Consider the following 11,086-nt stretch of genomic DNA (forward strand, 5'->3'; position numbering starts at 1 on the left):
ATTTTTAACACTTTAATCAATTAGAGTCGGCTAGAGAATTATTAACAGAACCTCGGCAAAATGAGTTCATTCAAGTCAGAGGAGCAGTGGGGAGGGGAGGAAAAGTAAAATCCGATATGTTTAAAATCGATACACACCCAAACGCAAGAAGTTGATGTAATTAATTCTGATGTTAGAGCGTCTTAATTTCAAACGTCAATAAAATAATAAACTAACACTCAAGCAATCCATCAATCATAGGCTTGCTTTTAAAATAAAACTATGTAAAGGCACAGAATCCCTGAATAAACTGCGTTACCACTTACACACGCGGTGGAAAAGTATTTGAGGGGCTTGACAAATAAAGACATCAACTATCAAGGCAAGAAATACGCCTCTTTGGAAGGCATAGTTGGCCTCAGTGGGTTTTGCGAATGTGCTCTCTATACGTAGCCAGTGTGTTTGATACAGAAATAAAGGGCGGTGTTCATTTCCTGTGCAACACCTTGCTTGTGTAAAGTCACCAGTGAAGCAGGAGCTGCTCAAAACTTGCTCTGCCACGTCCCTATTCTGTGACAGAAGAAATGGACGCACGTTGCTTTAATTGGTCTCCCGAGAGCACAGCTGGAGAAGGCGAGTAGCACGATACTTTCTGATAGAGCAGGTGAATGGGAACGCCCAGCAGCTCAGTCTGAGCGGAGTATGAGCGCACCGTTCCAGCCTTAGGCTTCGTGCTGTCGGTGGCAGGCGGCATCCCGCATCACCAGACGAGCCTGGAGACTTGTACCCTGCCCAGTGATGCTCAGCAAAGCCCTTCCAGGGTGCACATGGCGAAGACCAGCCTCGTTGATTCCGGGCGGGTTTGCTGGGGGTTGCGTCCCAAGACAGGTGAATAGCACCACGACTGGCAGGGCCACCCCGGTCCTGCCCGCCAGCCCAGTGGTCGGGCGCAGACAGAACCTCTCGGAGCTACTTTTCCTTTCCCCGCCTCCGCCTACAGGTGCCGCGCGCCCCAGGCGAGTGCAAGCACCTGAGGTGCCAGAGCAGCGCCAGGTAGCACCGCCGGGGCAGCTGGGGGCGGCGGGCAGCGCTTCCCCTGCCCTGCCTGGCGCCGGCGCCGCCTCGCCCCTCCTCCCGCAGGAGCCTCTAGGTGTGTGGACCCCCCTCCCCGCCCAGCGCCTGAGGGTCTCCCTCTCCGGCTCGCTCGCGCTGATTGGCTGGCGCTGCTGGTTAATGGCACGCGCCTGAGGATGTAGTTATAAGAATCCTCGCGTGCCAGCCCTCAGCTCGAGCAAGTCCCCAGCCTGCCTCCCCAGAGAGCCCGCGAGCGGCAGGGCAGGGGCAGGGGCAGCGCCTGCAGCCGGAGGAGGCGCCGGGCAGGGACTGCAGCAGCAGTAGCAGGGGCCAGCGGCTCGGGAGCAGCGGGAGGCTCCTGGCTGCGGGGTCCCCGGGCGGCAGCCGCCCCGCGTGCCCGGGCCGGGGCGCAGCATGGAGACGGTGCTGCTGGAGCATTTCCCCGGGGGGCTGGACTCCTTCTCTTCGCCGCCCTACTTCGAGGAGGAGGATTTCTTCACGGACCAGTCCTCCCGCGACCCCCTGGAGGCGGACGAGTTCCTGGAGCAGGACGTGGACTTCCTGAGCCACCAGCTCCAGGAGTATTACCGGGACGGGGGGCAGGGCGAGGGGGGCTACTGCTGCGAGGCCGCCGCGGCCAACTTTTCCTCCCCCTCCTCCCCTTCCTCGCCCAGCTTCCCCTACGAGTGCTGCGGGGCGGCCGGCTCGGAACTGCTGTCTCCTGGGGGCAGGCTCAAGGCGCTGAGCGCAGCCAAGCGGCGCCGGCGGGTGCGCTCGGAGGCCGAGCTGCAGCAGCTGAGGCAGGCTGCCAACGTGCGGGAGCGCCGGCGGATGCAGTCCATCAACGACGCCTTCGAGGGGCTGAGGTCCCACATCCCCACGCTGCCCTACGAGAAGCGGCTCTCCAAGGTGGACACCCTGCGCCTGGCCATTGGCTACATCAACTTCCTGAGCGAGCTGGTGCAGTCGGACCTGCCCCTGCGGAGCGCCAGCAGCGAGGGCCCCAGCCAGCCCAAGAAAGTCATCATCTGCCATCGGGGCACAAGTAAGTGGACAGCGCAGAGGCGCCCAAGTGCAGATTCCTCCCTGGCGCGCACACGGCTGCATAGCACCTATCAAGCCACCTCCATCACACGCGCACACAGCCAGGCTTGCACAGGCTCTCCAAGGCGTCCGCACGGTGCATTCCCGCACGGTGCATTCTCCTTTGATTCGTTTGTCTGAAGGAATGTGCACCTTGCCTGTTGCCACTACTTCTCTCCTAGCGCAAGACTGCGGCTTGGATAGAGAAGGGAACCTTGCAGAGTGTTTGACACTAGGCACTATCCCCAGCTAAGCGGGTCTGTAGAAGGGGGGGGGGGGAGGAAATCTGGTATTTTCAAACCCAGAAAAGCCGCTATTCTTTGCATGCCACGGGGTAATGCTTATACATTTAGCTGGGTCAGTCTCCTGCATCACTGAAATGACCAAGAACAAAGAGAAGGGGTTCGTGGATTGGTTCCCACTGGTATATGGCAAAATATTTATTTCCCTTTTGATCTCTTTTTCCAGGATCACCTTCTCCAAGCGACCCTGATTATGGCTTGCCTCCTCTTGCTGGACATTCTCTGTCATGGACTGATGAAAAGCAACTTAAAGAACAAAACATTATTAGAACCGCTAAAGTGTGGACCCCTGAAGACCCCAGAAAACTGAACAACAAATCGTCTCTAAACAACATAGAAAACGAACCTCCTTTTGATTTTGTATCATGAAACGTGAATATTTTGACTGTAAATGTAAGCACGACACCAGTGTATATTTGTATGTAAAAACCTATATTTTAAACGTAATTTAAAATTCAAAATCTAATGGCAATCAATGTTTTTATTTATCTATTTATTATCAAGTAGAGATGAGGTAGTATTGTCTATTTGTATTGTAATTTATATAATTTATCCTGATTTTAAAATATGCAATAGTTTTATTCCACCAGCACCTTTGGATAAAACTGTTTGGAAAACACTTCCAGAACATGAAAAATAATTTATTACCACATGTGGACTATTTCTATGTTTGTTAATAATAAAGCTCGAGTAAATCGTGTACACTAGTTTATTTTGTTGGATATCAATCCTAAGACTATCGGGCAATATAACATTAAAGTCAAATAATAAAGGAAAGATAATGAAGTTGGAAGTTTCAGCTAAATCAGAGACAAGTTCCCTTGAAGAAGTCCAAGAATAGCGGTGGCGTTTAAAAGGGCATTTCCTGAAAACAGGGATTGAGGGGTCCGGAGGAGACTTGGTGCACAATGCAAGCGTTTATTATACCCGTACCATTGCCTCTGCACCGGACAGGACTAGCGTGCAGCACACCCAGCGTTTCTGGGGGCCGTGCTTACATGGGGGAGGGCATACTTCCCCTTTTCACTCTACTACCCCCTGAGACGTGCCCCCGCGCAGTGCTCTAACGCCACGGCTTTGTTCATGCCAATGGGCGCGCCCGTGCCCCTGGGCTGCGTTGCAATGACACCGAGCTCCCCGAAGATGGAGGCTGCTACTTCCGCACTAGCTTAACCAGCGCTCCCCGAGCAATTTGCTAGTACCAACCCCGCCACGAGCGTAACTTCTGGGAAACAGCCTGGGTAGCCCGCCCTTAGATCCGTGCAGCGCCGAGCCCGCTCCCCCCGCACGCGGCATCTTGCACCAACCAGCAGAACCCGCGGAAGGAAGCGGACAAGGGACCGGCCTGACTGAGTTCCCGCGGCAGCCTGCGGTGCATTTCCTAGCCAGTGGCCCCGGGGAGCAGGGCGCTGGGGCAGCGTCCGGGCACCAGGCCAGAGCGCGCCCAGCAGCTCTGCTCCCGGGCTAAGAGCTGCAGGGCGGCGGACCCGCACTCCCCGGGCCGCACGCTGCCCCCGCGCCAGGCTGCCTTCCAGGAGACGCCTGATGCCAAGGAGCGCCCATCCCGGGGGCGGGGGTCATTTGAGCGAGGCGCTTCTCTGTGGCCAGGGATAAATGACCGGGCCTCGCAGCCCTTACTCAGGTAAAGCGCCCACTGATGTCAAAGCCCTTTGCTAGCTGCCCCTTGGCCTCAGCTGCCTGGGACGAGCCAAGGAGGCCGCAGAGCGCGCGCCCCTGGGGCCTTCCACCTGGCAGAGCGCAGGGGGCCAGCGCGGGAAGGGTTAATGCGCTGCTGGGGGAGGGGGTGTCCCAGGGCCAGCGCTCGAACCTAGCTGGGAGGGGGAGCTGGGAGGGGGAGCGTGGGCTGCGGGCCTGGTGCTGCTGCTGGCCAGCGCTGCAGGTGCTGATTTTCCCGTGGTACCCGCCGCGCCTCAGGCTCAGCCGCCGACGTCACTGCTCCCGGGAGAGCCCCAGATGCCCACCCAGCCTTGCACGCGGAGTCCCAAGCAGACCTGACCAAACGAGGTGCCCAGGCGGATGGGAACGGCACTGGCGAGCCAAGGTATAATTATTACTCCTCATATACTGGACTCGGTTTTTTAGAGCTCACAAACTGGGAGCAATATGTTGCATGGCTGCTAATTGCATTAACCTAGTTAAACACATTTAGTTGCCCTTGTGCTAGCGCGGATGGCATGGACCACTTCCAATAGCAATTAGAGGAGCTACTTACCCACACAAACACTGCAGAGCTGGGGCTCCGGGTCTTTTTTTTTTTTAAGCTCAAAAATCTGTGTTGGTCTCAGAGTGCAAATCTCCCTCTCTCCGCCATTCTGCAACAACGGGAGGGAGACGTTTGCACCAGAGTAATTGAACTTAACTGTGCTCTTTGGGAGAGAAAAAGAGTCAAACTATAATTCGATTTTGTCCTGTATTAGGACCTCATTAAACACAGAAAGTCGGTTTTGCACAAATGCTTCCATCAGGCATGTAATCTCATTACACTCATTAGAAAGTCAAATGTTAGTCGGACTTCAGCTTAATTATAAGTTATGGAAGTGTTGTACCGTTTTCTTCTGTTGTATAGACCCCTCCGTTTCAATTGGCTTTGGTAATGTGGTACTCCACAATTAAAACACTACCATCATTGTTATGTGGCACCTTTTCTCTGGCGTGCCACTTTTTTTGTGATTCAATGCTTCAACACATCCTTTAGTATGATGCAGATCAAGCGGAAGAGCCGGGCTTCGCATGTAAAACACCAGGGTCTCTATCTTGTCACTCTCCTGTCTTGACTTGGCAAGTCCCTTTAAACACAATCTTCAAAGAGACTGACAGCTTCTTTTTACTTACTCATAATCCATTCATTCTAATGCAGCAGTTCTGCAAACACAACCCGGCAGCAAAAGGCAGAAGGAACGTATCATTCCAGGTCTTCCTGTCCAAAAGGAGAGCAGAGCGCCAAGGCTGAACCCGACACAAGCGCTACTGTGGCAGGAGCCAACGCTGAAATTTGCAGGAGCTGTAGGGTTTTTGCTGGTCAGGAATCCTGCCTTGCACTGTAAGGACCAGCGTGTGGGGAAGCATGAGTGACAGCTATTCAGCCTCTTCTTAATCAGCCTGCCCCTTGTCTCCCAACCACACTGAGGACCATAATTGTAGCAATAAGAATATGTATAAACGAGCTTCCACTCCCCCAGGCATTTACTTTGGCTAAAATGAATGATGTCCCTCTTTAAAACTGAGTTAATCAATCAAAAGACTGTGCCTGGTCAAAGCTGGTGCCGTATTTTAAAAGCTACTTTGATATTTGTACTGCCTAAAAAACCCCCAAACTGCTGAGACTTCCGTGCCAGAGGCTACAGATTACATTGGTTTGAGTTAACATTGCCCCGTTCCCCAACTCAGTTCACACCTGCTCTAACGTGGAGGTATCTTCTGTCAGTGCTAGGAGGAGAAGCAATGGCTATTATGCAGCTATGAAAATAATGCGGCGACCTCGCCTCTCATGCTCCTCTTTGGTGGTTTCTCAGTCTCAGTGCAGGCTGCTTAAGGATGTGACTAATTATAGGCCATACCCCCTCACATTCCCCATGTGAGAAACACACCCGGCCAGCACAGAGATCTCTGATTTATGTTAAAAACAAAGAGAAAAGGAATATCACAAAGGCTGCTTGTATTTTTAAAAGAGACTTCGAGCCATGTAACTTCTCACAGCCTTTCGAGAGGGGGGAATCTGTGTCTAGTAATGTATAGAGCGACACCGTCCTTCTGAGACCAATAACATTCGTGATGCCCCTTAAAGCCCATTGAAAAGACAATTTAATTGTAAAAAAAGACCCCATAAAAACCTGCAGGCATCAATCTCTTTGCCCTAAAATACAGAAAAGGTATGGGAAAGAGAGCAAGCCTCCTTCAGCAAAGCAGTGCGCATAAAGAGTCTGTCATTGGCACTGTGAAATTGTCCCACTGTGATTCCCATGGCTTCTCATCTGCCAATATTAGGATTAACGCCCTATACTGTATAGGATGTGAAGCCTCTTAAATCCATGAACTCATCCCATTTTCATTAATGTATCTTTCGGTGGCATCGAGTACCAGCTGCGAGGTTGAACAAACACCAGTTGAGTGCTCCCTGGTAAATCTCCCTCTTTCCAAAGCATTCTGCAGCCTGTGGGAATGGTCCTAAATAATTCCACAACAAATTGCATTTCAGAGATCTGGAATCATTGGTAGGGAACGATTCCCACGACGGGATGTGAGGTCTGGCCAACAGGTGTTCGGATTTGGCTGAGGGAGATAGGGAAACCCAGGGAGGGAAAGCTTTGCTGCCAGAAAACAGGCTGCTCCGGCGCCTCTTGCTTTACATGGCGTGGAAGCCGCAGACAATCGAAATGATATCTTTATTGCTAGGTTCATGTCCTAGGCTATAACATATCAATCCCTGTCGTGCTTCTCTAGGATGCACCTGGTATTTCAAACTTGGTCTTTTTGTGCTTCTGGGTGCTGGAGTGCAGCTGCCTAAAACAAGCAAAGAGAGAGGCCCTTACAATGTCTCCAAGACGGGTTGGCATGGTTTGCTTGTCTTTAATGTACCATTAACTATTGTCTTTGCACAATATGGGAACTGTAAAGCATGACATGTGTTATAATAAAACACATTTTCAATGATACACTTGGACTTGAAGCTGGGATGCAAGCAAACAAACAGGCCCAAATCTTGTTTTGTCTCCCTTGCTAAGCCTACTGGCAATTAAACTTAAGACCACTGCTTTCCCCCGATCAGCCAATTAAATTTTATGTCTCCTAATTTTTCACATAGAAAAAAAGTCTCAGGGCTGGCCCCTAAAGACATTGATTTTCTTGCTATCACCTGGCGTTCAGACCTTAGTTCCATTTATCAAGAAGGGAAACGTCAGGCGTTACATAAAGTGACTCTGTTACCATAAGGCTCTCACCATCCTGGCCTATTGTTTTCCCTTGTTAATAACTCATTACCAGGATTTAACAAATCAACCATTACATATGTTTTGTGTCTCCATATTTTGATCCGTACGATTAAGCAGATGTTACGATTGAAAATTGAAAAGTCCAAGGCTACTCTAGGCTGAAAGAAAGAGGGCAGCCTCAAACAACGAGCTAACAATGAGATTCAGAAGATCTTCAGAAAAACATTTACGACCAATAAACAGACTCCAACCTGCTCCATTTCAACCATTGTGTGCCTTGGGGGAATAATTAAGTTTAATAGGAATAGGTCTGAAGGGTTTTCAATGCCAAGACCACAGGTGCGGGGTGGCATGATGAATGATTTGCCTGATTTTTGCCAAGCTCAAGGGCCCTTCTCTTGGACTTTCAAGCAGACAGAAAATATTGTCATTTCTTTTAATTCACAGCATTACTTTCAAGGCGAACAAAGGGGAGGGGGGATGAATGGCTCAGGCTGTAAATGAAGCGCGCCCGGGCGGAGGTGGCCTCACTGGAGAGAGGCCTCCATGGCTGAGCGCGCTGCTGCGTTTGTGCGCAAGTGTCTCCCTGTGCCACACAAAGACCTCTCTCCTCCCCCCTCCCTGCCGCCTCCCAACCTCAGCCCGCCCCGACCCGTAGGCTGAGAGCTCCCCGGGGCCTCAGCCCCGCTCCCCAGCGGCTTGAGCCGAGCGTCCGAGCGCCCGCTGCCTCCCTGGCAAACTTGGCCAAACTCTCCCCAAACTCTGCAGCCAGCGTCTGTGGAGGGACCCCGGCCAGAGGCGCGCATGCGCCCCGCCTCTCCCCGCTGCTCCCAGAACTCCGGGGAACCACAGAGGAGCCGGGGGAGGCGGCCCCGGGGAGGAGGCAACTCCCAGCTCCAGTCTGAGCCCGGACCCGGGCACCGTCGGTGGCCCCTCGAGCCGGGAAGGGGCCCCAGGCGCAGGCTCTCCGACTAGCCTGGCCACTTTGCGCATGGAGGTCTCCAAGAGGGGTCCCGGGAAGGCAGGGCGGGACCGCGGCGCTAGAGACACAGGGGGCGACCGGGGGCAGAGGCTGGGGCATCTCCGAAGGATCTGCCAGGGGACTAACCATGTCTCCCGGGGTAAGGAGCCCCCCACCCAGCTGCCGTGGGGGGCAGAGTAGGGTCCCCTTTCCCCACGGGCGGCGGCAGCAGCACTTGCTGGCTGCCGTAATGCCAGCGGCGCAGCTCCCTCGCCAGAGGCGCCGGGCTGCTTGGCCAGCGGCGCTGTGAGCCTGGAGGCGCCGGAGTGAGGGACCTGACCCCTGCGCAGCGTCAGCCCAGGGCCGGCTCCCCGGGATCGCCGGGCCTTCGCCTTCAGCTCCAGCTCCAGCTCTTCCCCCTTCCTTGCCAATGCACCTGCTCCGGGCAGCCTGTTGCACGGAGCTGCTTGCAGAGCGCGCGAGAGGCGCGTCCATGGCTAGAGCCTCTCCTGGGGCAGGGCAGGCGGTGCCACCCTATCCGGAGCCACGGATCAAAGAGCCCTTCTCCGGCAGGGCCACGCGCATCCTCTTTTTAACGCAGGCGACAGCAGAACGACAAGCACTAGAGTAACTTGGGCGCTAAGCGCTTCCCCGCCTGGCTCTCCTTGCCGTCAGCCCCGGGCGCCTGGCTCACGTAGCGGTGCCCCTCGCTGGCTGCGCTGCCCCCACACCGAGAGGGTCTCATCCTAGCCAAGCTGTAACGTCACAGGTGTGTGGTGCGTGGCACCCAGAGAGCGGAGCAACGCTCGGGTCTTCTGCAGGAGCAGGTGCGGGGCAATGATGTGAACCGCAAAATAGCCCCCAAGAGCCCCCCGGAAGTGACTTTGCAGTTCTCGTCACCCTGCAAAGCGCCTGGGATTTGCGCGCCCCGAACTACGAGTCAACTTTCACATGCCACCTAAACTGGTTAGCTCATTAAGTTCCCTCCCCAATTAAAGTGATCGCTTGGGGCTCCCAGGCTAGCCGGAGCAAAAGCCAGACCCTGCCTGAATAATTAGGTGTGCCGCAGGGGGGTTGCGTTTTCGGATGTTGGCAACTTAGAGATGGGCCAAGCAGCTTCCTGTGAAACTGGTGGCTGCTCTACGACATGCAAATAAAGCTATCAGCCGGTGCCACACACAACTGAAGTCTGGCACCCGAGGGACGTCTGGGTTTACAAGGAAATATCTGGCTGAAACCAGGGTCCTTCAGTTCACACAGACGTGGCAAAATGCGTAGGGAGTTTCTCAAGCAGGGGGGACGCACGCCTGGAAGCCCCTTTGCTGGGCGCTCAATAGGCACTCGCAAGAAGTTGCAAAGTGTCTCCCTTCCCGTCGTTTGCCCTGCCCCCAGCACTCTCAGTGCGGGCTTGGACCTGGCTGGCAAAGGTTGGGAAAAGCAGAAGAAAAGGCGCTGGAAAGTCTTGGAGCCCGGGACCCTTCGCAGGTGTGGGAAGTGTCTAACAACCGTGCAGTGTGTGCTCTCCAGTGGGGCGAGCCTGACAGGGCCAGCTGGCTCCCTCTGCACTGTGAAAACACCCCCTCGGTGGACCATACACAGCGACACTGACCTTTCTGCGGGGGAACCCGGGATGTGCCTTTGACTGAATTAGCCACAAAGACGTCTCGCTATGGCTTTTGTTCCCCTAGAAAGCCAAGGGATATTGCGTTTAATAGGAGAAGTGTTGCCCCCAGCTTTGCCATGCCCCTGCAGAAACAGTGCAGCGCTGCCTGATGTGGCTGGCTGCTGAGGCGCTCTGCCCTGAGCCGTGGGGCTGAGGAGGCGCACGGCTCTTGCCAAAGCGCGCCGGCGGTGCAGCGGCGAATTTATCAATCTTTTCAGCGGGCGCTCCTTGGAAATACATCATTGTCACCGGGGTGGGGTGATAGATTATCTGGAGCCCAGAGCCCCTTCCCAAGGTCAAGTTGAAGATTCTTGTTTGCTGTTTAACTGGAGTTTGTTAAAACGCCGAACAATGCCTGCCTGTGCCCCATTCTCTCGGGCGAGTGGGACATTGGAAAGGGGAGTTTCCTACTGCACAGACCCGTGGCTCTTTAATCCGCCTGGGTTAGCGAGCTTTGGCAAACCAGGTTTGTTAGTGTAACAGGAATCCTGACATTAGCAAGGCTGTGAAGGGGGAAAGGCATGAAATGTTCTGCATGGGGCCTCAGAGCAAGGAGCGTTCGTTGCTCTTACAAGGTGTGAGTCTAGCTCTGCACAATCACCGCCCAACAGCTGTTTGCACGGGCCCCCAAGTACGTTTTAAGAATTGCACTGCTCAGGACGGCATAAGCTGTCCGCTTTGCTGCTTGGCGGCTTGAGGGAAGCTGTGGCCAATAGCCTTATTAGCATTTAACCTGCTGTCCGCAGGACTCATTGAAATAAACTTTTGTCAACGTTCTGAGTTTAAAAAGTTTGATTTCGCATCGAGCAGACTTTTAACGTCTGCCTTAAACAGTTTCATCTCGCCCCCTCTCTCTGATGATTGATATTTTTTATTCAGACAACTTTTATTTACCTTGCAAAAATGTTCGGGACAAATGTGATAAATTACAGATATGCAAATTTCTTTGAATGGCGTTGTAAGTGTGTCTAGCGGGAGCTGAATAACTTCTTGCAAGTCGGTCTGTGCGCACTCAGGACCCCAGGGAGCTGATCAAAGCACCCATTCTCTTTCATCCCCAGTATTCTCCTCCAAA

General features: G+C 53.7%; 1 protein-coding gene across 1 annotated transcript; it reads left to right on the plus strand.

The window, feature by feature from the left end:
* The first annotated feature begins 267 nt into the window (after positions 1 to 267).
* Positions 268 to 3,128, plus strand: PTF1A (pancreas associated transcription factor 1a). Its single transcript, XM_006119534.4, has 2 exons — positions 268 to 2,098; positions 2,605 to 3,128. The coding sequence occupies exons 1-2, from the start codon at positions 1,468 to 1,470 to the stop codon at positions 2,805 to 2,807; spliced, it is 834 nt and encodes a 277-aa protein (XP_006119596.2). The 5' UTR covers positions 268 to 1,467; the 3' UTR covers positions 2,808 to 3,128.
* The last annotated feature ends 7,958 nt before the right edge of the window (positions 3,129 to 11,086 follow it).

This window comes from Pelodiscus sinensis, chromosome 2 (assembly GCF_049634645.1).
Source record: "Pelodiscus sinensis isolate JC-2024 chromosome 2, ASM4963464v1, whole genome shotgun sequence".
Lineage (NCBI taxonomy): Eukaryota > Metazoa > Chordata > Testudines > Trionychidae > Pelodiscus > Pelodiscus sinensis.